Here is a 26832-nt window from a genome sequence, read left to right as displayed (position 1 = left end):
TTTTTTTTAAATTTAATTTTATTTATTTGACAGAGAGAGATCACAAGTAGGCAGAGGCAAGCAGAGAGAGGGGGAAGCAGGCTCCCCGCTGAGCAGAGAGCCCGATGTGGGGCTCGATTCCAGGACCCTGGGATCATGACCTGAGCTGAAGGCAGAGGGTTAACCCACCGAGCCACCTAGGTGCCCCAGACCCCAGGTTTCTAATTTGAGTGTGTAGAGTTGGCATAATCAGGATGCAAAAATGCAAAAGAGAAGACACAGGCTTGACTCCTTTCTCTTCCATATTTTTATCTATGTATGTGGCCTTACATTGTTCTTTTTTTTTCTTTAAGGTTTTATTTATATGACAGACACAGATCACAAGTAGGCAGAGAGGCAGGCAGAGAGAGAAGGAGAAGCAGGCTCCCCGCTGAGCAGAGAGCCCGATGCGGGGCTCCATCCCAGGACCGTGGGATCATGACCTGAGCCAAAGGCAGAGGCTTTAACCCACTGAGCCACCCAGGCGCCCCTGGCCTTACATTGTTCTAATCATAAATTTTTACTTTAAAAAAAGAAGTAAGGGGCGCCTGGGTGGCTCAGTCAGTTAAGCATCCAACTCCTGATTTCAGTTCAGATCATGATCTCAGGGTTGAGATGGAGCCCGGCCTCAGGCTCTGTGCTTAGCACAGAGTCTGCCTGTCCCTCTTCCTCTGCTCCTACCCCTGTTCCCTAGCGCTCTCTCTCAAATAAATAAATAAAGTCTTTAAATAAGAGGTAAAAGACCGCATTGGTCAGTAAAACTAGCTTATTTCAACTCTACGTTATACCTATAGAAATGGAAATTAACTAGTTTATATTTAGATTTTAATAGTACTTTCTGGATTAGCTAAACAGATAATTGCATGTTGAGCAATTAGCTCTTCCTAACGTTTGCCCCATATCTGTTACTAAGTTACTAAAGCTAAACACTGGAATATGGAAAGCAACCAACACTATGAAATGACAGGAATCTAGGTATAGCAAATTTAAAAACATTTATGAACTGTAACTTAATCACTTGTACCTCTTTGAGTATAAAAGTGATTTACTGGAATGCCTGGGTGGCTCAGTTGGTTGAGTGGCTGCCTTAGGCTCGGGTGGTGATCCCCGTGTCCTGCAATCGAGTCCCACATCGGGCTCCTTGCTCGGCGGGGAGCCTGCTTCTCCTCTGCCTCTGCCACCACTCTGCCTGTGCTCACTCTCTCTGACAAATAAATAAATAAAATCTTTTTTTTTTTTAAAGTGATTTACCGTGCAATTATATGATTATAATTGAAATTTTTACTAGATGCAACCACACTTAAATTTTTTTAAATAGAAGTTTGCCTTCTGATTCAGATGCAAAGAATAGAAATTGCAAATAAGAATAAACATAAAATAGGGCGCCTGGGTAGCTCAGTGGGTTAAGCCGCTGCCTTCGGCTCAGGACATGATCTCAGGGTCCTGGGATCGAGTCCTGCATCGGGCTCTCTGCTCAGCAGGGAGTCTGCTTCCTCCTCTCTCTCTCTCTGCTTGCCTCTCTTCCTACTTGTGATCTCTCTCTGTCAAATAAATAAATAAAATCTTTAAAAAAAAAATAAACATAAAATAGACTAGTACATCATTTGATTTGCTTAAAGTAGTTCAATTAATGCCATTTAGCCTTCCTGCATAAAACGGTATTTCAAAGTGCCAGACGTACATAGTCTTATATATAAAATTATTCAAATTAAATTTTCTGGTTTGTCAATACCAAACAAAGTAACATGGAAAATTTTAAACGTAACATGAAAAAACATGGTATTCTAAGAAAAAAAAAAAACTTGTAGTTTTCCACATCTTGAGCGTTTATTAATTTGAGCAGATAGTTAAGTATATAATAGTGAGTTAAGTATATAATTTGAAACTGAGTGTTTGACACGAGCAAGCATAATTTGTACCAAATATAAAAACGTGATGATTTCACTGTACTAAAAACTGTCAGTGACTTATGGAGATAGGATTCTGTAGTATCTTATTTGATACTGTGAAAGAAGCTAAAAAGATTCCTGAGCCCAAAAGCATGACAAAAAAAAAAAAAAAATCTTGGCATTTGAAAAATGCCAAAAAAAATCTGGGCAATTGCAATTGTTAGAATGATGGGAATTCATCTAATGAAAGTAATTTTTCTCTATGCAAACTGTCTTTGTCAGATTTGAAGTAAATCTGTATTCATGAAGAGTGACTGCATGCAAACCACAGTATGTCAAGAAAGAAAAAAGATCCAATAGAAATGCTTCATTCTGGGCAGCTGGTGAAAGTCTGTGCCCCAATGGTTCGATATTCAAAGTAAGTATTAGTAAATGGTTAATGAGCTAAAATGTGATTTTCTTTTTATGCTCTGACCATCATTTGGGATCATCAGACACCTAGCTTTGGGGTCATGATCTAGGCTTGTGTGCTGGTGTTCTTTTCCTGTTACATGTGTGGCCTTGAGTAAACAATAACCCCTTCAAACTTCACTTTTTATATCAATAAAAAAAGATCGTGCTTGTAACCCCCACCTATAAAGATACAGAGGATATTAAATAAAAGATACCAAGTAAATGTAAAAATTCATACACAGGTTTTCGTGAATATAAGTCTTCATATGTCTGGGACTATAATTGCTAGGTCATGTGGTAACCATGTGTTTAGTTTTTTTAAGAAAACAGAGGTTAAAGCCTCTGCCTTTGGCCCAGGTTATGATCCCAGGGTCCTGGGATCGAGCCCCACAGCAGCCTCTCTGCTCAGCAGGGAGACTGCTTCCTTTCCTCTCTCTCTCTGCCTGCCTCTCTGCCTGCTTGTGATCTCTGTCTGTCAAATAAATAAATAAAATTTTTTAAATATAAATAAATAAATAAATTCCTTGGGATTATTTATTTAGACAATCTGCTGTTCTACACAGAGGGACAGTTTCATTTTTTCCTTTCCATCATATGCTTTTTATTTCCTTTTCATACACTTGACTAGAAGTTCCAGCACTGTGTTAAATAGGAATGATGAGAACAAGCATCTTTGCTTTGTTAATGATCTAGGAGGAATATGTTTAGTTTTTCACCTTTAAGGATGTTAGCTGTAGGAGTTTATTTTTTTTCTTAAAGATTTTATTTATTTATTTGACACAGAGATCACAAGTAGGCAGAGAGGCAGGCAGAGAGAGAGAGGAGGAAGCAGGCTCCCCGCTGAGCAGAGAGCCCAATATGGGGCTAGATCCCAGGACCCTGGGATCATGACCTGAGCCGAAAGCAGAGGCCTTAATCCACTGAGCCACCCAGGTGCCCCGTTGTAGGAGTATTTTGTGGATGCCCTTTATCAAGAGGAGAAAGTTCCTTCCTATTCCTGTTATTCCCTCTTTTCTTGAGAGGGTTTTGTTTTTTTTTTATCATGAGTATTATTTTGTCAAATGCTTTTTCTACATTGATAGAATTATGTGATTTTTCTTTTAGCCTTTTAATAGAGTGGATTATATTGGTTGAATCTGAATATCAAACCTTTTGCTTTAACTTTTTTTTTCCTGCCATCACTATAGCAGAAGAATGAGAAAGCACTACCTCATTACTATGAGGTGAAAGTAGAAGTCCTGATTTCTTATTTGGTCTCCTTTCATGCTCTGGGGGTAGGAGGCTCCCCATTACTGCTGAGCTGGGGGTAAAGCCATGGAGGGGATGACCTGGTACCTTTTGGACTCTATAGAAGTCCTGGCCTTTCACTAAGCATCCTCTGATACTACTTAACAGTGGGAAGGGAGAAAGTACTTAAGTTACTGACCAGCAAGTATTAAAGTCCAAGCTCGCTACCAGGCCTTCTCTGACACCACTGTGAAGAGGTGTTAGATAACTTTGTTTCAGCCGTGGAAAGGTAGAAGTGTAAGCTCTGCACTAAACCTTTGCTTCTGGAGGTGGGGCCACAGTTTTGTCTCTGGTGTTTGGCTGGAGTGAGCCACTATTTAAAATTGTTCTTTCTTGCTAGTCTTCCCCTTTCCTAGTCTTTGGTCAGAGAGGGCTGACTTTTGTTGGGACTCTTTTTGTCTGCACTCTCCATATTTCCGGATTGCCAGCTTCTTCAGGTCCAAATCTGGCATATTTGAAGCAAAAAGGAAACCCAGGCAACTCACTAATATGGTTCCTCAGGTCCCAAGGTCACTAGCCTTTCTGCTCTCTTCTCCACACTTCAGAGTTTTCTTACGTTTGTTTTATATATAATATACTGAGCAGTGTTAAAGAAAACAAAGTTCAACTAAGTAAATGTGAAGATCTCAATGACTTTATTAAGCAATTCATGAATCATACAGCATCTCACTTAGCAAGTAGAGAGATAAACCACGGAGTTGTACAAAGTGGAAGGTTTTTAGAGGAAGGAGGGTGGAACAAGTTATTAGCAAAAGAAAAGAAAGGATTGATTCAGGCCAGGATATCTTGTGGTGGGGATTGGAATGACAGGGATTTTTTTATCCTGCAGATTGCTTTACTACTACTGTTCAAGAAATTTCAGATTGACTTTTAAAAGGTCACGTTCCTGGGATACGTTGAAACTGTAATTAGGTCTTGGTTTGTGGTCATGGAGGGGCAAATGATTCCAGTTTGGGCTTGTTTTTCTTTTTCTTTTTTAACAGCCAGAATAGGGAAAAGTACATCTACTCTAGCCTCTCAAAGGTAGACCTTTCCTCCAATAAATATTTAATAATTAAATTAAACTTGGAAGTACATATGATTGTGGTGTTTTTTTAAATGCCTAATGAAAGTTTTATATGTTCTCAGGTTGGCTTTTAGAACATTAGTAAGAAAATACAGTTGTGATCTATGCTATACACCAATGATAGTTGCTGCTGATTTTGTCAGATCTATAAAAGCCCGAGACAGTGAATTTACTACAAACCAAGGTATGTGAAACCCAGAATTTGCTGACTTTGGAAAACTAAAAAAACAAAAACAAAAACTCTTGTCTAATTAGAAACAACACAATTCAGAGATTTTCTTTTTAAAGCTTTTAGTTTTTTTATGTTTTTAATAAGTTTTTTGTGTTTTTATTCAGTGCCTTGTAAATTATGGATGATATATCTAAGCATGAGATCAGCCTTCCTTAAGGCTCCATCCTCTTACCTGAGCTATTAGGTTCCTATCTCACTGCCTCCAGTCTTGCCCCATTCCAAACCATCCCACAAATAGCCCAAAGGAGCCTTTGTAAAATGGAAATTTGATCACATCTCTTCTGTGCTTAAAATCCTTCTTGGACTGCTCATGGCCTGAAGCAGTGGTTCTCAAAGGGTGAACCCCAAGACCAGCAGCATTAGCATCATCTGAAAGCTTGTTCAAAATCGAAATTCTCAGCTCTGCCCCAGGCCCACTGAATCAGAAACTCTAGGTATGTGATCTGGCAATCGGTTTTAAAAAGCCCTTCAGGTGATTCTAAACTTGCTAAAGATTGAGAACCAGTGGCCTAAAGAGTAAAATTCCAGCACCTGCCAGGGTACTTGGCTGGCTCAGTCAGTAAAGCATGTGATACTTGACCTCAGCGTGGTGGGTTCTGAGCCCCAGGATTAGGTGAAGAGATTACTTTAAAAAAAAACCCTAATACCTGTGAATAATCTATAATGTTCCTCATGATCTAGCCTCTGAATAGATCATTTGCAGCTTTGTCTTCCATTAGTTTCTCTGAATAGATCATTTGCAGCTTTGTCTTCCATTAGTTTTTTTCCAGAGACAACTTTATTCTTTTTTTTTCTTCTTTAAGATTTATTTATTTATTTTGAGAGAGAGGAAGAAAGTACATGCACACATGCTAATGGTGGAGGGGGCAGATTCTCTTTCAAGCAGATTCCCCACAGAGTACAGAGCCTGCATGGGGTTGCATGCCATGATGCATGAAATGACTTGAGTGGAAGCTGAGAGTCAGAGGCCTAACCAATTGAGCTACCCAGGCGCCTTCCACCAACTTGTTCTTTATTATTATTATTCTTTAATAATACTAACTTACTTAAGTCCCTGAAAATGCCCATCCTCTCATACATCTCTATGAATATCCTTTCCTCAGCTGTACCTGACCCCAGATCCAGATCTCTCTGGCAAACAACACCGCAAGCTTCTTAATCCAGCTCTCAGGGTTTGTGGCCAGGGAGTTTGCCTGATCACCCTCTGCTATTGTCCTTTCTCACGGGCTTTTTGTTGAACTTAATCCTACTGTATTATGATACCCTCTTGGTGTGCCTTGTCTCCCATTCTCTAGACTATCAACTCCTTGAAGTCTGGAATTATCTCTTATTGATTTGTTTCCTTAGCTTTTAGCCCTGTGTTAAAAATATAGTAGACCAATAAATGGTTATTAAATTGAAACTCTGTAACTCTTTAAGTTATAAAGGAAAAACATCCTAAATCCTCAGGGAAAAGCAAATTCTCCTCTCCTGTGTTAGTCCTATAAATCAGTGGATTACCAGAGAAATTCTGAATCAAAAAATTAAGTAAAAAGGAAAAAAGGAACTGAATCCATGGAACTGGGATGATGCTCAGAAATCTGCTTTGGCAAACACTCAGTGAATCCCATATAGGTAGTCCTCAAAATGACAAGAAGAATTAAAATACATCTATCCAGAGTTTATAACACTCACCGAAAGAAAGATGGGAAAAATATGTCCTTAAAACTTAGGAAGTACCTGACACATTTGCTTGATTAAAATGTAAACTTTTATATGTAAGAAAGGAGTACACATACTCAAAGACAAACCAAAACCTGGAAAAAGTATAATAGTTACAATAGAGGGACACCTGGATGGCTCAGTTGGTCAAACTTCTGACTTGGGTTCAGGTCATGATCTCAAGGACCTGGGATCAGTCCCTACATCAAGCTCCATGCCCAGTGGGGAGTCTGCTTGTCCCTCTCTCCCTCCCCCTGATTGTTCTCTCTCTCTCTCAAATAAAATCTTTAAAATATTCGTGTATTTAAGATAGCAGAGCTAATTTCTTTGTTTTATAAATAAAAATGTTAAAAATACCAAGAAAATAAAGAATAATTAAGAATTACATCTAGTGGGGTGCCTGGGTGGCTCAGTCATTAAGCATCTGCCTTCAGCTCAGGTCATGGTCCCAGGGTCCTGGGATTGAGCCCCATATCCGGCTTCCTGCTTCTTGGGAAGCCTGCTTCTCTCTCCCCCATTCACCTTGCTTGTGCTCTCTCTCTCGCTGTGTCTCTCTCGGTCAAATAAATAATAAAATCTTCAAAAAAAAAATTACATGTAGAAAAATAGGCAGAGTATGGAGAGAGAACCCACAAATAAAAATACAGATTGTTGGATAGACAACATAGAATAAGTTGTGAGAGAATGAGAACTGCCATCCATATTGTTGTGTATCTATATTGGTAAACTCTTCTGAAAGAAAACTTTGTGATGTCTGTCAATGCCTATCTGGTAGTCACTCACATTCCTGGGCATTTACCCTGTGAATATACTCAAGAGTAGCACGTGTGTAACAGTATTCTCATCTCAGCACCGTTTCAAAAGCCACAAATGAAAAACCGTCCAGAAGTACACCGTATGGTATATCCATACAGAAATACACTATTAAAAAGAAAATAGGTCTGAGTACAGCTCCCAGATACATCAAGGGGAAAAGAAAGCAGTAGGCGTGGAAATGTATATAGAATGTTCACATTTGTTTAAATTTTAGAGGCATACATAAATTGTTGCGGAACACAATAAATTAATTCTCATCTTTGGAAATGGGATCTGTTTGTCATGAGTGTTACAATGTTCACTTATCAAATTTTATACTGTTTGAATTTGTACTAAATGTAAATTATTTTTAAAATATTTAAAATTAGTTTAATGGTATGTTGTTTGAATAGATACTTCTTAGGCTGAAAGTAGTTACCATTATCCCATACAAACATGAAGAGTTTGGTGTATCACACGTGTGTGTTTCTGTGAATTTTAATGTTGAGCTATTTGTTTTATCAGGTGATTGCCCATTGATTGTTCAGTTTGCTGCTAATGATGCAAGACTTTTATCTGATGCTGCTCGTATTGTCTGTCCTTATGCGAATGGAGTAGACATTAACTGTGGTTGCCCTCAGAGGTAAAACTTAAAGAAGTTGGAAGAATTTTCAAAAAATTAGAAAAAAACTATGTGAACATGGTAAACTATTTCTCCAGTTTTCCAAGAATAAAAAAATAAAACGGAGTTAAAGCACTTGGGACCCAAATAAGAAGCAAGAAAAAAATAAGGAAAGATTATTTAGGAACAGATATGCAAACATGTTTTCTGATTGCTAAAACAAAGCATGGATAAGTGTTTCATCTTACCTCACCACTAGAATTTTTTTATGTGTGGATCTGCCTTGAACTTGATCCATAGGTTGGTTGTTAGGGAAGACTAGAACATTTATAGCAGTCCCTAAAGTGAATTTTTTTTTTTCCTAAAGTGAATTTTTACTGCTATGTCAGACAAGAAACTGTGATTCTATGATTCAAGAAATTGCCCCTTGTTTTCTCCTAATTAATTTTCTCTTCATTATTTTTTTAACAGATATTATTCTCTATAAGAATACCTTCTTATAATTGCCTTTTCTTTCCATACCACAGTTATTTGGTTGAGTCTAAGTAACTGGGTACTGATAGGATGCTTAGTTTGACGTTAATATCCCTACTTTCTTAACACCATGTTAGGTTATATGTCGATAATACAAAATGTGTCCAAAGAATAAAATCAGGTTTTAAGTACATCATAATCCAAACCAGATTAGACATATTTGTATACTCATTAGGAGAGTTAAGTAAGCTGTTCAGTGGTGTTGGAATGCTGTAAGCCAAAAATATCTTTCTACTATTAAGATTAATAGAACATCTAGTTATGTACAATAAACATCAAATTTGGAATTTTAAAAATCTGAAGTAATTGAAATTAATTACAAATACCTAAGTCTGTTTTGGTTGAATGAATTTTAATTTAATTTTCTCACTTGCCAATGAAAACCATTTTTCCTAAGTACTTTTTGATCTGGGAACATGTTTTCCTTATCTCCTATTGATCCACTTTAAAATGTTGGATCTGTGAATTATAAAAATCTGATTCTGTTCCAGTCACTAAGATTAAGAAATAGATGTACTTAATGATGCTTTTAAAATTGTATCTCCTTGTCCATATATTTATAATTTATTTGTTGTGTCTGCTTTATAAAGGTGGGCAATGGCAGAAGGTTATGGAGCTTGCTTAATAAACAAGCCAGAGCTTGTTCGAGATATGGTGAAACAAGTAAGAAATCAAGTGGAAAATCCCAGATTTTCAGTATCTATTAAAATAAGGTAAAGACAATATTTTAATCTACTGACAAGATAGTCTATTACTTAGGAAATAAAAAAGTGCCTTTTGTCTAAGAGTGTGGATGTATCCATCCTTAATAAATTGGTAGCTAGTGTTTGGATATGTTGAAATAAGACATTTAGTAAATTATTATGTACCATAATTTTTATTCATAAAAATAACAGAACTTCATTATTTTTTTAACAGATATTAAAAAATCCCTTTATTATTAAAAACTTCCCCTGAAAAGAAACCCTGTTTTTTTCCATGTACTGCTTAAATGATAATACTGAGAGGGGCACTGGGTGGCTCACTTTTAAGCATCCAACTCTTAATCTCAGCTCAGGTCTTGATCTCAGGAGTTGTGAGTTCAAGTCTTGCATCGGGCTCCACACTGAGCCTGGAGTCTACTTTAAAAAAAAAAAAATAATGATGATGATGATGCTGAGAAACATTCCTGGTGCCAAGAGTAGAAAATAGAAATAATGTTTGCACTAAAATTCCACAATGAAAAGAGAATAAACCAGGAACAGGTTTTTGGGTGACAGGCTAAAAATATATTTCATGATAATGTATTATATTCTCCCACTCGCAGATTGGGGCATACACAAAAGATATTAGGATACTGTCTTTCCATTCCTCCATTCCATCCAAGTATTCTTGGACGACTTTTTCAGTTATCAAAACCAAAAGGGTGAAGCACTAGGTAAGGTAAAATTTGTCATCCTATTGTTCCAATAGTGAAATAGCTAAATTTGAAGTCTTAGATGGAAACTGATCTCTGAACAAAACCTTTCTGATAGTAGCATGTGGTGATAATATAGCAAAGCTAACTGAATAATGTATCAGATGAAATATTATTTTATTTAACTTATTAATTCTAGCATTAAGATTTGTATGCTGTAAGTAGACTGATGTAATTTTGAAATTGCAGGATCCATGATGACCTTACAAGAACTGTAGATCTTTGTCGAAAGGCTGAGGCAACAGGAGTTTCTTGGATTACAGTCCATGGAAGAACTGTTGAAGAAAGACATCAGCCGGTCCACTATGAGGCTATTAAAATAATTAAGGAAAATATGTCTATACCTGTAATTGCTAACGGAGACATCAGAAACTTAAAAGAAGCAGAAAATGTATGGCATATTACTGGGACAGATGGTAAGAAATAAGTACTTGAGTTTTTTTTTACTTTTAATTAACAACAAAAAAAAATGTGGGCGTAGGAGAGTAAGGTTAATGTGATTTTTCATTATTGGTCTTCAAAGTGGAGCCACGTTGTACTGATTTAAGCTAAACAATTTATTAAAATTATATTAACTCTTATACTCAGAGGCAGAAGATTATTTTAATTGGGGAAAATTAAGTTACTTTTCTGCCACCATCCTATCCAATGAGTGGCCAGTTAGAAGGCTATTAGTAAAATAGGTAGCCTTTTCATAAAATAGAAATTAGTGAACACAGAGTGGTCATAAAGCCAAAGGAACTACCTACTGCTAAACAGTTTTGTTACTCCCTTAAATTATTGGCACACCAAGGCCTGTGATAAGTGTTGCTAAATGGGAGAATGCAAATAAACTTAAGCAAACCCAATTCATGACAATCTGGATTAACCCTAAAAAAATCCTTAGAGACTAATTGTTTAATGTAAAAGTCTTAAAAATTTTTTTTAAATTCTTATAAGTACATTGAAACATTGTTGGGTTTATAAACAAATCAAATTGGTTTGTAATTTAGACTAATACATGATTATTATGAAACCTTGTAATAATACTTTATTTTTCAGTATTCTCAGTTTGTTTCATTAAGTTTGACCTCATACCCATGAGTTCTTAATATGTGGACAAATGTAATATGCTTTAATTTATAGGTGTGATGGTTGCAAGAGGACTCTTAGCAAACCCGGCCATGTTTGCTGGATATGAGGAAACCCCACTGAAGTGCATCTGGGACTGGGTTGACATTGCTCTTGAACTTGGAACTCCATATATGTGTTTCCATCAACATTTAATGTACATGATGGAAAAGATAACTTCAAGGCAGGAAAAAAGAGTATTTAACGCTTTGTCAAGCACATCAGCAGTCTTAGATTACCTTACAGACCATTATGGGATTTGACTGGACTTAGTATTTACTTCACTTTATATCTACAGTGAAACCACCCAAGGTCACATTTTGGTTTCTACTTTAAGTCAGTGTCTCTCACACATTAGCTTAAGAACACAACCCTGAGAACATTTTAAAAAGTTCGTCCTAGACCCCATCCTCAGAGATTCTGATTCAGTAGATCTCTAGGTGGAAGCAAAATTTAGTTTTAAAGAAGACCCCAGGTAGGGGGCCTGGGTGGCTCAGATGGTTTGGGCATCTGCCTTCAGCTCCTGTCATGATTCCAGGGTCCTGGGATGGAGTCTTGTGTTGGACTCTCTTCTCAGTAGGGAGCCTGCTTCTCTCTCTGACTCTCTTTCTGTCTCTCATGAATAAATAAATAAAGTCTTTAAAAAAAAAGAAGAAGAAGAAGATGACGACGATGACATCAGGTAGATCATACATCCTGGTCATCCTTCCAAACATTGACAAGTAATTGCTCTGAATCCTATTATGGATTGAAAGAAAAAAAAGACCCTCATTTTTTTTTCCTGAAAGGAATGGTGTTTTTAACATTTTTAAATAAAACTTATTTTAATGCTAAAAGTGTAAGTCCTATAGTATTTATAAGTTAACATGAAGCATGTTTGAATGAAAATAAGTGCAAAGTGACAAAATGAATGCCAATTCTATTTAAAATGAAAAGGAACAAGAAATCCTGTATAGAATTACTTTCAGGGCTTAGATTAAAAATTTAAATTGGGAAATCAAACTGGTACTTCCTAATTCATGAGTGAAACCTCGATGTATTTATTTTAAATGATTTTTTTTTTAAAGATTTTATTTATTTATTTGACAGAGATCACAAGTTGGGGGGGGGGGGCAGGGAGCAGGCTCCCTGCTGAACAGAGAACCTGATGTGGCAGTACCCTGAGATCATGACCTGAGCTGAAGGCAGAGGCTTAACCCACTGAGCCACACAGTTGCCCCAATTTTAAATTGTACGTAACCAAGTTTAATCATGTGTGATGTTTTCAATAATTTTAAAACTAAGATCCGTGAAACTCTTTAAATGACATTAACTTTGTTACATTTCAAGTCTTCTAGATCCTAGAAGATTGATAACTTGGTAAATACACCTGTACCTAAAATAAAATTAGTTTTAGTCCCCCAAGTTTTATGTATAAAATTTTGGTAGCTAACCTAGAGATGATTATATATTTGAACTATTTCTTAGAGAAATTTAATTTTTAATTTAAAAACCTAATTTTCATACTGTTTTTAGTGATTGATTTATATTTTTAGGCCTTCCAGCAGTGGATAATAATTTTAATTTTTTTAAATAATTTTAATTTCCATGGTCTGGGAGTGTTACTAAGAGAATTTTGTTAATGATGAGTGTGCTATTGCAAGAATTTAGTATCTCAGTTATGAAAAATCCATAGTTAAGATACTGGTCTATACTACCAACATGAGAACTGTATAAGGAGACAGCTATCTGTTTGACAATATTAAATGAATCCATTTTGAAATAAACATCGTGTCGCTCTATCTTTTTAGGCACATTCTGTACTTTCCTTTTTCAATTAACATATTTTTAAAGATAACTGGATTTTTCATTTGATATAAGTAGTATATGTGCAAATAGGGAGCTATAGTTAAAATTTGTAATTTTTTTTTTAAGATTTTATTTATTTACCTGAGAGAGGAGAGAGAGAGTGAGAGAGGAGAGGGTCAGAGGGAGAAGCAGACTCCCTGCCGAGCAGGGAGCCCAATGCGGGACTCGATCCCAGGACTCCAGGACCATGACCTGAGCCAAAGGCAGCCGCCCAACCCACTGAGCCACCCAGGCGCCCCTAAAATTTGTAATTTTTATGTGTGCAAATTATACTAGTGGTGTGTGCACGGCAGCATAGAAGACGATGCCCGGCCTTTCAAAGGAACCGGTGTAGAAGAGCATGGAGTCCTAAATGCGTTTGACTTAAAAGCAAAAAACAAAAACAAAACCCACCTTCCTTATAGTTAATTTCGATTTAGTCGTTTTTCTCTTTTCTGTGTGATCAAGTATATTTGTGATAAGAAAAAGCACTCACTTAAATGGATTTTTATCTTCTATAATTATCTATTTACTTCATTTAATATTCCCACATTGTCCAGGAGGGTCATACTGTCATTTGCATTTCTGGTATCTTGTCAATATTTAAAAAGTGTACTCACGCGACTCGAAAACCTGGAAAATAGTAACTGAGGGAATGCACCCACACACCTGGTTTTCCCTCTCAGTCCCCAAACATCTCTCCAGTGCCTTGTCTCTTCCCAGCCTGCAGACAGAGCAGGAAAAAAATGTTTTGAAGCTGCCTATTTTTCCACGTTCTCAAAAGAAAACGCTGCACAACCAGCAGTCCTGCCTCTTCCATTTAACTCTAGCGGCTGTTTCTAGGGACGGAAGACGGAACAGGAAAGCACAGGAAAAGAGCCCCTTTCTAACAGGTCCGCGGACTCCGCGTCCCGCCCCGGCGCCATTGCCCCTCCGTGGACCCCACGAAGCTCTTTCAGAAAACGTCGGTTAACCGCGCCCCTCCCGCCAAACCACACTTCATTAGAAATTTAAAGTCGGCTCTCTTGAAGTTGACTGGGGAACCCCAAGCATTCGACCGAAAAGTCTGAGTCACCCTCTAACTCCACCAGCAATTAGAAAACAATTATTGCTAATCGTCCTCCTCACGCCGCCAGCGACCTCGGCGGGCTCGCGCCCCGCGGTTCCGGTTTGGGAGCTGGCGGGGGCGAGAAGGGGGGTGGGGCGCTCTCCTCCAACCACCCCCCCACACACGCACACCGCTCCCCTCCCCGCCCCCCTCGCCCCGCCGCGGCGTCTGACGTCCCGCGCGTCGGTTTGCGCGGAGCAGCGCGGGGAGCCAGGCCGGCCGCAGGCGGGGTAAGGCCGGACGGGTGCCCCGGAGCGGCGGGCCCCGGGCGGGGAGGAGCGCCAGGCCGCGCGGGGCGGCGGGGTCGCGCCTCTCCCTCCGCGGTGGAAGCTCGGGAGCTGGCCCAGCCCGCGGCACGTTCGCGGAGTGGGAGGGCCGCTGGACGCGGGCGTTAGCGGAAGGTAGCTTTAGGCTCCTTCGCAGCGGTGGGGCGGGGTGCGGCAAGCACGTCCTGGGTGCCGCGCAGGCCTCCTCGGCGGTTCCGCAGGGCTCGCTCGGGAGGTGGAGACGCGGGCCTCCCGGCCCACCGTTGACCCCCGCCCCGGCCCTCCCGCCGGGAGTTCAGGCCGGGTGCCTAGGGTGAGAGGAAGGTCCCAACCTCGTCAGTCCCCAGGACGAAAACATTGCGCCCCAGGGCCCTTAACCAAGTGGGTCTTTGAAAGGCGGCAAAGTAAACTTAAGCGTTTCTCTATTTAGGTGTGAAGAGAGAAAATGACACTCCAGTGGGCGGCAGTTGCAACCTTTCTTTATGCTGAAATAGGACTTATTTTAATCTTCTGCCTGCCTTTTATTCCTCCTCAGAGGTAGGAAACCTCCAAATCTTTACAATAAGTATACGTTTCAATAAGCACAGGAAGCATGATTAGCTCCTTATACTGTTTAGTGTGATACGGAAAAAGTTTTCTTAAGATTAAAAAGTTTTGAATGCTGATTATCTAAAAAGTGCTGTTTAAACTCACCAACTTTAGGAACTGTCTAATAATATTAAAGAAATCACTTTATATAAAACATTTTATTGTGTGTACAAACCAATTAGCCGTTTTCGTCACTTCTAAAAGGAAAAGGACCGCCCTTTTGGTTCTGTTGATTACAGATATGATAAAGCGTTGGTTGTACTTATAATACATGTCGTCATCAAACTTAACCTTGTTTATTGCCCTGAATTGGAACAGTGAACTAAAAAAAGGGAAATGGATAAATGAGGTAAGCAGCACGCATGGTACAGAAATGTTTCATTGAGGGAGTGGAACAATGTAGGAGAAGTTAAACCAGTAAATGATTCTTACTGTTCTTATGTAACCCAAAGATAGTTTCATTTATGTTTACGGGTAATTTTACTACTTTTTTTCCATACACAGAATTAATATGTACCAAAAGTGCTGAATATGGAAAGTACCACAACCATACATTAGCGTTAATTCCTTAGTAAAGACCTTCAAAGGTCTTTAAGTACAGTACTGAGTATTTAAATTGAAGCCTTGGCTCACTTTGCCCCTATAATAATACTCAGATGGCTTGGTTTGAGGGCTGTGGGGGGTGGCAGTTAGTGTAGTGGACACACAATGTAGCATTAGTTTCAGATGTACAACCTAGTGATTCAACTTCTCTGTGGTTATGCCATACTCACCACAAGTGTACCTGCCATCTGGGGAGTTAGTTTTAGATCCAGAAAGTTGATAATATGAATGGTGAAATGCACTTTTAATAAAAATGTTGCAACACCTCTGTTCATGCTCATGACATAAAAGAAAATCTTTCATAAATGAGATCATAGAGATAAATTCAATGAGATCGCATGACCGGAAAAGATTTATGAAAGTTTTTACTTTGGCTCAGGGGCCATGTGGTTTTTACACTTCTTAACTTGCTTCTTACCTACCTGCATTGCTACTCACTTCTGTTCTTGTCTATCAGCTATGCCATCACTTCTTTCTTCCTTACTAAAGAAAAAAAATTGAATCATGTGGTAAGAAGGAGCATTAGACATCATTTTTTTCCAACCCACTCATTCAATCGTCTGAGTAGTCTAAGGTCATCTTGCTGATCCATGGCAGACTCCAGACAAGAATCTGGCTTTCAGCCTTGTGCTTTTTTCTGCGCTGCTGCTTATCCTGTTCATTTGTTTCAAATCTCTGTAATGCCCTGTTAGCGTTTTGGTAGTAGTTCCAACAAGAGAGTCCTATATTCGAGAAAAGGAAAGATCTTATTTATAAACATCTGATTTATAAATAAGGCCTAAGAATTTGCAAACATACACACACACACACACACGTGTGTGTGTGTGTGTGTGTGTGTATAGTCAATATTTTCTGCATGAAAATGGTCCATAGATTATGGATCTTTTTCTTCCTGCCAAATATAATTTTTTTCCTATACAAGTAGCTCTTTGATAGATATGTATGTAAATACACAAATTATATATAGGCTCATGTACAAATATACATAAGAAAATGTGTGTGTATATGTATCTATATAAATAATGTATATGTTTATGTATATACAGAAATGAAAACAATTCAATTATAATTTGTCCTTATTGTATGTAAGGAAATTATACTCCAAGTATACTACTCGTATATATACTTTTAATCTTTTATATATGTATCACCATATTGTCAAAGAAAAGACTTCAATGGTTATTTAATTTGACTATTACTCACATAACCCATTGGTTAAAGACACATAGTTACAAGTCTGGCTGCCTGGGTTTATGTCCCAACTTTGCATGTTATTGTATGACGGTGGGCAAATTATTTACCATCTCTGGCTGGTTTCCTCTTCTATAAAATACAGTTAATATTAGTACCAACCTCATATAGTGGTTGTGGTAATTAAATGAGCTAAAATTTGTAAAAGTGCTTAGAACCATATTATTGTAATGACTGAATATATAACAGCTATTATCATTTCCTCCTTGAATTGAGTATAACTAGAAACTGCTAGTTCTTTTCTGTAGGAAGTCTTTTTTGTGTTTCCTTTTATACTGGCCCTTAAAATGTGAATTTGCATTGGGACATAGATGAAGGCATTGCCAGTTATGTTCTCTTACTAGAAATATAAAAATTTTTATAATGAAAAATTTGAATAGCATCTCTGAACTTGGAAACATAGAGGCATTCTGTATCAGTCTCCCTCTCCTCATCAACTTCAAGTTGTTACTTAGGGCTGTTTTCCAAACTTACTAGTTAATAATTTGTTGTAGCCTTAAAACATTTTAAAGTTGTATTTGAAGTTTTATTAGGTGTTTATTACTTTTATGTCTCCTCAAATCTGTTATTCATTTAAAATGCCCTTGTAGGGGTACCTGGGTGGCTCAGTGGGTTAAAGCCTCTGCTTTTGACTCAGGTCATGATCCTAGTGTCCTGGGATTGAGCCCCATGTTGGACTCTCTGCCCAGCGGGGAGCCTGCTTCCCTTCCTCTCTCTCTGCCTACTTGTGATCTCTGTGTCAAATAAATAAATAAATCTTTAAAATAAAATAAAATGCCCTCGTAAAAAATAAGTAAGTATGTAAATAAATAAATAATAAAATACATAAAATAAAATGCCCTTGTACTGGGACACCTGGGCCACTCAGTCAGTTAAGTGTTCGACTCTGGATTTCAGCTAGGTCAGGATCTCAGACTCTTTCAGAGTCTTTAGATTGAACCCCACATTGGGCTCCACACTGGGTTTGGAACCTGCTTTGCCCTCTTCACCTCCTCCTGCTCACACACATGTGTGTTCACACTCTCTCTCTCTAAACAATAAATAAATAAAATAAAATGCCCTTGTACAAAATTTGTTACCTTTCCAGTTGTGTAGTGGATTGCTTTGTCATTCTTTGTCATTTGTAATCCATTTTACCTCTGTGTCTTTGCTTGTGCTGTTTAAACCTTCTAGACTTTTTTTTTCCCCATTTCGTTTCCTCTGTGTTCACATCTTGATCTAGGTAATAATTAGATGAGTATATACATACATAAAAATTTGTAAACCTATTTAAGATTTTTGTAACTCATATATGTAATGTCTCAGTGATTTTTTAATTCCTTTGTTGTAAAAATAGAAAAATTCTTTTACTTGGAGTAGATGTTAGAAATGTATTATGTAAAAATATATAGTGCAGAGTTGGACTCCCTTTCCTGAAATGTTGGTGATTATTATACTAATAGGTCTTTGTTATTTCTGAGTTATTACCCAGATTAGCAAAAAGATATAAAGTGATAACTTCTATCAGCGATATAACACGTTACTGTAAGAATTCATGTATCTTTACTTTAAAAGTTATTTTTTGCTGTAGAATGTTTAAACCAAGACAGAAAATAATGTCAGATTATCATTCAGCTTGAAAGAGTTGTTCTTTATTTCATGAGACAACTTATGTCATCTCAGAAAATTGCTATTTCTCTGATATGACATAAAAAATTAAATTTCTGTAATTCTTTTCATTTTCTATGCAGTTACCAAAATGTTAATTGAATATTTGCAAAGCATTTCAAAATCTTTTGATTTTTTTAATGCCTAGAGTAATTGTATTGCTTTACAGATGGCAGAAGATTTTTTCATTTACTGTCTGGGGTAAAATTGCAACTTTCTGGAACAAGGCTTTCCTTACTATTATAGTCCTATTGATTGTTCTGTTTCTAGGTAAGTACTGGATTCCTCTTTTGATTAGGCTTAACTCTAGAGCTTTTTTTTTTTTTTCTAGAGCTTTTTTTAATTAATGAATTCATGGGGTTTTCAATTAGGTTGATGTTGCTATTGATGTAAAGTAGGTTATACAGGACTCATCCTGGGATAACCACCACGTCTACCACCGTTTTATGAGCAAATGTTTCCTATGTTCCATACAACCAGCCTCTGAAATGAATTTCTTCTTATAAAACTGGGAACAACTGGTACGAGGAGGTATGAGTAGGCGATTGTGTCAGGATGTGTGAATGGGTTCATGCCTCATTTCAAAATGTCAGTATTTGTCCCAGGGTACGCTCTTGTTATCAAGTAAATCTCCAGCTTTGTAAGAAATAACATTAAACAACTAAAGGACAATAAGAAAAATGGGTCCCAACTCTGCCACCAGCTAACTAAAATGCCTTTTGGAATGGCATTTCATCTCTCTGATCTTGGTTTATCCATTTGCACGCAAAGAGAGAAAAGGCGATCACTTCTGCAGCTCCTTCTGACTCTAGTATTACAATTTTTTTTTTTGAGTTGTCTCTACACACAATGTGGGGCTCTGACTCATGACCCTAGTGAAGATTTGCATACTCTCCTGACAGAGCTAGCCAGGTGTGCCTGTAGTACTGTGTTCTTTTAACTCTAAAATTATCATAAGAAGTTTGACTGAAAACTACCACATATCCATAAAAAGAAGGAAAGCCGGAGTACAAGGGTTTTTTGGTTACATATCTCAGAAACCAACTGGAGCTCACTTGAGCAAGAAAGGGGAACTAATAATAAAATACAGAGTTGTTTTAGAGCAGCTCAGGGCAGGAAGAAAGCCAAATTCCAGGAAGAGACTTGTCCTAGAAACTGAAGTGTCCTTTTCACGTCCCTGCATTACTCCATGGGTCTTGAATTCATCCTTATCCCATATAGCTATGGGCACCATATCGCTGAAAAATGTCATCACTCTGGCCATATACAAGGATTAGTAGCCATTTCTGAATATCAATTCCAATTATAAGGAAAATAAATGAGCCAGCTAGTACTAGGTATCCAACCTTTGTTTGGTAAGCTATGGACAGGGGTAGGAGTCACAAAGCAGAACCATGACCTCTAGCTAGAACCTACATCCATGGGCAGAGTGAGTAATTAATTCTCAGACAATAGCAACATCATGGATGATTAATACAGGACCTTTGACCTTGGATGGTAAAGGCAGCCAGATAGGGATCTATGCTTTAAGCCTCAGTGTTTCCATCTCAGAATAGGGTAATCACATCTCCTCCACTGAGGTATTCAAAGGTTTAAATGCAGTAGTGAAGGTAAAATACACAATCCAGTGTTCTTGTGCACCAGAATGACAATGGTGTAAATTGTGGAAAACCAGTAGATTACTCAAGTTTCATTTTTATTTTACTTTGAAATTTATTTCATTTTTCATGTTGGTTTTTTCTCTAATAACATAATCATTACAAGGTGATTGTGTTTCTGGAGCCAGGACTAACTGAAAGTGTGTGTGTATGTGTGTTTTAAGGGGTAGGAATAGGCAGAAAGAAGCAGGAAACCCAGGAATATGTTTAGTATCAGCAGAAACGCATCCCAAGAATTTGAAAGATTCCACGAGTGATCCAAAAGAAAAAAGAAAAAAAAAGCTGTCCCTATGTTGTTTCTAGAAAATTGACCACATATCATACCCCGCATGCATGGTTGGTTGCCCCTGTATCATTTTTCATTTTTCAGACATAGTTTTCTTGCTTTCAAACAGGTGATTTTATTCCCTAGTTGGGTTTGTATATCCATTTGTATATCCATTTATCTTTATAAACTTCTTTTATATATATATATATATATATATATATTTTATTTTATTTATTCATTTGACAGAGAGCACAGGTAGGCAGAGAGGCAGTCAGAGAGAGAGGAAAGAAAGCAGGCTCCCCGCTGAGCAGAGAGCCCAACATGGGGCTCAATCCCAGGACCCTGAGATCATGACCTGAGCCGAAGGCAGAGGCTTTAACCCACTGAGCCACCCAGGTGCCCCAATAAACTTCTTTGAGGTTATTGTTTAATCTTCAGCATTTCTGCATAATGGATCCAGGAATACTATTTTTATTTAAAAGCCAAAGAAGCTGAATAACAAGTGTAAGGATCCTTCATATTTCTATGTAGTTTAGCTTGCCTGTTTAGAATAACTCATAAATACTATTGTGTTTGGGGTTTCTTTTTTTAGTTGTTTCATAGTGGTTGGTATGCTTTTACTATATTATCATGACAATCTGAGAAATGTAAAAGAGAAAATAGACATTAAGTTCAAGAAAAATTTTTAAAGATAATTTAAAAGACTGGGTACCTGGGAGGCTCAGTCAGTTAAGCTTTACTTCAACTCAAGTCATGATCTCAGAGTCCTGGGTTCAAGCCCCATGTCTGCCATGGGGCTACAGGCTCAGTGTGAAGTCTGCTTTTCCCTCTGCTCTTCCACCTCCTCATGCACGTGCTTTATCTCTCTCAAATAAGTAAATAAAATCTTTTTTTTAAAAAGACTATTTGATATATCTCTATGCAAATAAATGTGAATACCTACATGAAATGAATAATTTTATAGAGAAATATAACTTTATCAGATGAATTCTAGTAGATACAGAAAATTTAAACAGACCAGTTTTCCACAGAATTACAGAAAGTTATTTAAAAAAAAAGAAAGCTACTCCCATCAGAAAAGAATAAAACCAGATAGCTTTGCAAGAAATTCTACCACTTTGAAAAAATAGGCATTACTCATTGCTTAAACTGTTCCAGAATTTATGAAGCTAGATAAAAGCAAACTCTCTAATTGCAAAAAAAAAAAAAAAAAAAAAAAATTAAACCAAATATAAGACTGGTAACATACACCACAGAGAAAAAAATGTTCACAGCAGCATTAGTCATAATAGCCAAAAAGGGGAAACAGTCCAAATGTCTTCAAGTGACGAATGGATAAACCAAATGCAGTATACCTGCACAATGGAATGTTATTCAGCCATAAAAAATAATGGCATACTGCTATGTGGTACAACGCAGATGAACTTTGAAAACATGCCAAGTGAAGGAAGCCAGATGCACAAAATACACAAGTTAATGATTGCTTTTGTATTGGATGTCCAGAATAGGCAAATCCATGGAGAAAGAAAGTAGATTGGCAGTTGCTAAGAGATACGGGAGGGGCAGAATGGGAATGGGGTTTTGAGGGGGTTGATGAAAATATTCAAAAATCAGTGGTGGTGTTCATGCAACTTTGTGAATATACTCAAAACCACTGAATTATATGCTTTAAAGGGATAAGCTTTAAGATACATGAGTTCTAACTCAACAAAGCTGCTTTAAAGATAATTAAATAGGGACAGCTCGGTGGCTCAGTCAGTTGGGCATCTGCCTTCAGCTAAGCTCATGATCTCAGGGTCCTGAGCTTGAGTCTCATGTTGGGCTCCTTGCTCAGTGGGGAGTCTGCTTCTCCCTTTCCCTCTGCCCCTTCCCCCTTTTGTGCTCTCTCTTATGTGCTCGCTCTCTCAAGTAAATAAATAAAATTCTTTAAAAACTAAAATAATAGTTTAACTGGCCTCAGTTTCTAACTGGAATCTCTTTCCTGTAGCAGTAACTTTTTTCTAAGTGTGCTGATGGCAACATGAAAGAAGCAGTCTGACTTGTTTGTCCCCCTGGTTTTTGAGACACATAAGGAGCAGATAAGTTACCTAGGACCTACAAGATCCAATGACTTAAGAATGCACTAAATAGAGATATGAATAAGCTGAAATCTGTTTTCCATTAGAAAGAAATAGATCCCCTATACCTCTGAGACTTAATAGAACTGAATGCATCAGAAGTGCAGCTCTCTGAATGTTTCCAGTAGCAGATGCCATCCGTGTGCCCATTGGAGGAGCATATGCCCCCATAGGTCAAATTCCATTTAAACGTATGCCAGTGGAAATCTCAGTGTAACGCAATATTTCTAAAATCTCAGTAAAGTTATATTAGTATTACTAGTATGAATTATTAATAGCATTTTAATAATAATGTTACTTTAATATTATTACCTTAAATAACTTAATATTATTTTAATAATTACCATAACAATTTGATAGTATTGAAGGAATAATACAATAAAATGCTAGTAGAGTCAGGAAAATAGATAACCTCTTAGAATTGATTGGAATGGGAGGTGACCTATATGCTACTGTAGTAGGTTGGATTTTACTCAACCTATTAGGGATTGAAAGAGTGAAAGATAACAGTTTGCAGTGTAGCTAGAGATTACAGATAGTACAGTGATAATAAGTCCTAGATAAAGAGTTTTTAAAAAATCCTCTTCTAGTCAAAATTCCCACTAACATCCATTTACAGAGCATCTCTTTTGAGTATGGTGCCCTCCCAGGGATAGTAGGGGAAAAGACAAAAAGAGGGCCCATACCAAAAGTCTATTATTTAAAAGGCCATTTTAATAATAATTTTATATTATTAAAAGCCTAAAGTAATGTTTTCTCTTTTTCTCTAATAGATGCTGTGAGAGAAGTAAGGAAATATTCCTCATCACCTGCCATTGAGAAAGGCTTAACCACCAGACCTGGAGCCTATGAACATGCACAGATGAAACTTTTTAGGTCTCAAAGAAATCTTTACATTTCTGGATTCTCATTATTTTTTTGGCTGTAAGTTTTTAAAAAGCACAATTTTAAAACATGATTTGTGTTTCCCTTCCTCATTTTTCCTACCTATACCATACGTTTTTTTTTTTTGTTTTGTTTTGTTTTTTCTGTACTGTTTAGTATACTAACATCTTCACAAAAGGATGCAGAATGAAATACCCAAATAATAGTCATTATGGCTTGCTGGGTCCATAAGGCCTTGCATGATCTGGCCCCTGCTTGTCTCTGGAGCCTTGTCGCTCACTGTTCTCGGACATTCACACCACATTCCACCCACCCTGAGCTTCAACTGTTCACGCATTCATTCTTGCAGCAAATATTTATTGACTCGCTATTGTTTACCTGACTCCTTCCTACTTCAGGATCTTCACACCCGCTTTAACCTCTGCCAGAGCATTCCCCTCTTTCCCTGGCTACCTTTCTATTCATCCTTCAGACCCTTTCAAGGAGAATTTGTTTGTGACCCTCACTCCCTCCAAAGCATGCTTCCATGGAATGTATCTGTATATGTATATTTTTCTGAGTATCACTCATTTTTGCAATTAAATACTGTTTTAACTCTTTCTTCTCCAACTAGAACCTAAGCTCCTTGAAGGACTTTGTCTCACTTCCTGCTGTGTCTCCAGTACCCAGCAGGTGCTTAACACTTAGCAATTCCAAACACTTAGCCAAGGAAATACCTGTTGAATGAATATTTGAAGATACTAATTGCTAACAATGGAAGTTACCCATAAACTGATGTGAATGAGCAGTTTTTAGGCTTGGCCAGCCTCATACAATGCTCTTTAAATAGCAAATATTAAAGTGGTAAGGGGGAAAAAAATAAAATGAACAAAATGACCTCTCTTAGTGGTCCTGCCACACTGTCTCAAATTGTTTCTTCTCCTCCTGGCCAGACACCTGTAGGAAAAGGATGGTTAAATTAACAAGTACTGCTGAACCTATCTTCCAAGTGCTAGTCTTATAACAAAGATTCCAAAGGAACGAGATACAGGCTTGTTTTGACAGAAAGACTTAAAAAAAAAAAAAAGAGAAAAAGGAAGAATGAAAGAAATAAAAGGAAAGAAAAGAAAAAAAAGGAAGAATATATGTATACATGTCCTCCCTAAACATTATCTCCCTCCACTTTACCCATTCCTAAAAGGGAATCATTTGACAGTGACTGTTTATCTTAAATCTGAGCTTCTAATGATTAGTTACTTATACAGTACTCCAATGCTTTTGTTCGTTTAGAGTGTTGAGACGTCTGGTTATCCTTATTACTCAGCTGGCGAAAGAACTGTCAAACAAAGGAGTACTTAAAACTCAAGCAGAAAATACTAATGAGGCTGCCAAAAAATTCATGGAAGAGAATGAAAGACTAAAACGGGTATTTAAATTTGCTTTTTAAAAATGTGTGTCAATGTTGTTAGTTTTCCCAAGGTGTATTATTTTTCAGTATCAAAAAGAGTACTTTTATAATTTGTAAGCAAAAAGTAACCATAAGTAACAATATTGTTCTATGAAATGATTGTTTCAGAGTGTCTTACTCTCCTTTAGATTTGTTTGTTCTCAGTTTCCTTCAGTAGTAGAATGCCATTGAACCTATTTCCTATGATTAAAAGAAAAAACAGTATTCTGGGAATATGGATTTTAATTCCTTCATTACCATTAATTTTACTTTATAACTAAAGCAAACCTTTTAAGGCTCTATGTTTCCATTTTCTTTTCAGTTAAATTATTTTTTAAATAATTTTTAAGCCTAATTTTTAAATTTTTTTGTTTTCTTTTAAATGTTTATGTAGGGAGCAGTAGAAAGTAGTTAATGCTAGACTGATGACCCCACATTATATTTAAAGTCTTTAATTTGGCTGTGTTGCTGATAGTCCTTCCTTGAGAACCCTATGCTAAAATTCCCCTGCCAATCAGACATAGTGAGTATTAGGAACTGATGTTTTCTCTATTAAATAAAAAGAACAAGTGTGAAAATGATAGCCACAGAATTATTTTATTTTCTTCTTAAGTGTAAAATTTAGGGATAAGATGTCAGAGCTTGAGTATTTGGTGTTCATATTAAGCCCCATAAGTTTTGCTAATTCTACTTCTTAAAACAAAGTATCAGTGGAACCATTCAGAAGTGAAATACATTTTCTTAAAAACATTCCTAAAATAGTACAATAAAATGATTTTCCTATTATAAATTAATGAAATGCAAATATAAATTATGTATTATTCTACATTATATTTATATAAAAAGTATTGAGTTTAATAGAGAATTAAAATACCTTAGTCTTAGAGCCTAGCCTCTTATAGAAATTAATTATCCAATACATAATATAATAGAAGTCTTTCCAGAAACCTATTAAATAAGGCAAACCTCATTGCACAAAAAATTGTGTTTGATGCTATGGTATAATGGTCATCTATTCAGAACCCGTGTTTTTTTTATAATGATGTCTTCCTTATTTCGCAGTACAGCAAAAAAGTAAAGAAGTACCTTTTTTCATATAAAACAGCATTCAAAAATGTTTCTTTGAGGTATTGTAAAATAAAGAACCACTCTATTTTTTACTTCGTTTTGTTTTGTTTTGAGGCATTGATCTATAGATGCCGTATAAATTTCCTTTTGTAGTAAATATAGCTCCTGGTATTTCTGTGTTCAAAAGTCATTTCTGCTTTTTTGCAAAAAAAAAAAAAAAAAAAGGCAAAATCAGCTTCATTTTGTACCTCAATATTACTTGTTTCATTTTCTGTCCTTTCATCTTACTTCAAAATGGTGAAAGTAAAAACAAAACCCTTAAAGCTTTGATTAATACATGATGGCTAAACTCAAAAGAACCCAACCTTGTATTTGTAAACTTATTGTGTACCTATCTTGATTTAAAATTATGCCTATCATGTTAGAGTAATGAGTTCTAATTACTAACAGAACACAGATTTTTCCTCTTATTCTTTAGTTGTTTTCCTTTTACTCATCAGCTTTAAGAAAATGGAAAGTATTTTTGTAAACTTCTGGTACTATTATTTTTTTCAAATATACCATAATATATCTAAATTCATCTTGTCCTTCAAAAAAAACACCTTCCTCAGAACAATTTTGGCACTTTTTTTCTTTTAGTATTGTTTTCACAAGTTACCCTTGCAAGGAAATTTATTTCATGACTACTGATTCTTTGATTCCTCCACAATTTCTCTCTCTCTCTCTCTTTTTTTTTTAATGTTTGTTTTATTCTTCCCCTTTGATTCCATGCTGTCCTGGGTTCTCTGCTTCCTATATTGACTGGAAGGTCCCAGTCATTGGCCCCAGATCATCAGAGACCCATAGATATGCCATGCTAAAGCTAGCACACAGTAAAGAGAAAGATCATGAGCTACACATTAATACTGTCAGTGCCCACAAGTGTACTGACTGACCAAGAAAAGCCAGAGGTCAGAA

General features: G+C 36.9%; 2 protein-coding genes and 1 long non-coding RNA gene across 6 annotated transcripts in view; 2 read left to right on the top strand and 1 right to left on the bottom strand.

Moving 5' to 3' along the window:
- The first annotated feature begins 2210 nt into the window (after positions 1–2210).
- DUS4L (dihydrouridine synthase 4 like) lies at positions 2211–11656 on the top strand. Its single transcript, XM_004739537.3, is given in 7 exon segments — positions 2211–2247; positions 2250–2325; positions 4776–4897; positions 7967–8084; positions 9188–9310; positions 10243–10469; positions 11179–11656. Coding segments are annotated over 7 exon segments (951 nt in total). The 3' UTR covers positions 11427–11656.
- On the bottom strand, positions 10280–14163 carry LOC106006590. Of its 2 annotated transcripts, none has more exons than XR_006609583.1 (3): positions 14066–14163; positions 13611–13714; positions 10280–10364 (listed from the first exon to the last, which is right to left on the bottom strand). It is a non-coding gene; the product is annotated as an uncharacterized LOC106006590 (long non-coding RNA). The 2 variants fall into 2 exon arrangements; XR_001180744.2 differs by having other exon boundaries at positions 13660–13714.
- A 58-nt stretch (positions 14164–14221) lies between these two features.
- Positions 14222–26832, top strand: part of LOC101678001 (B cell receptor associated protein 29) — a 49080-nt gene continuing 36469 nt past the window's right edge. The window contains exons 1-5 of one of the 3 annotated variants that reach the window (XM_045089663.1): positions 14222–14328; positions 14795–14901; positions 18623–18723; positions 23270–23420; positions 24651–24786. In XM_045089663.1, coding sequence (XP_044945598.1) covers positions 14810–14901; positions 18623–18723; positions 23270–23420; positions 24651–24786 — 480 coding nt within the window. In that variant the 5' untranslated portion in view covers positions 14222–14328; positions 14795–14809. Of the gene's footprint in view, positions 14329–14359; positions 14500–14554; positions 14678–14794; positions 14902–18622; positions 18724–23269; positions 23421–24650; positions 24787–26832 lie in introns of those variants that run through there. The other 2 variants (XM_013060119.2, XM_004739531.3) reach the window with 2 other exon arrangements.

This window comes from Mustela putorius, unplaced genomic scaffold (genome assembly GCF_011764305.1).
Source record: "Mustela putorius furo isolate JIRA1106 unplaced genomic scaffold, ASM1176430v1.1 tig00003845_pilon_pilon_pilon, whole genome shotgun sequence".
Lineage (NCBI taxonomy): Eukaryota > Metazoa > Chordata > Mammalia > Carnivora > Mustelidae > Mustela > Mustela putorius.
The sequence above is the reverse complement of the archived record's forward strand: the minus strand, read 5'-3'. Positions and strand labels throughout refer to the sequence as shown.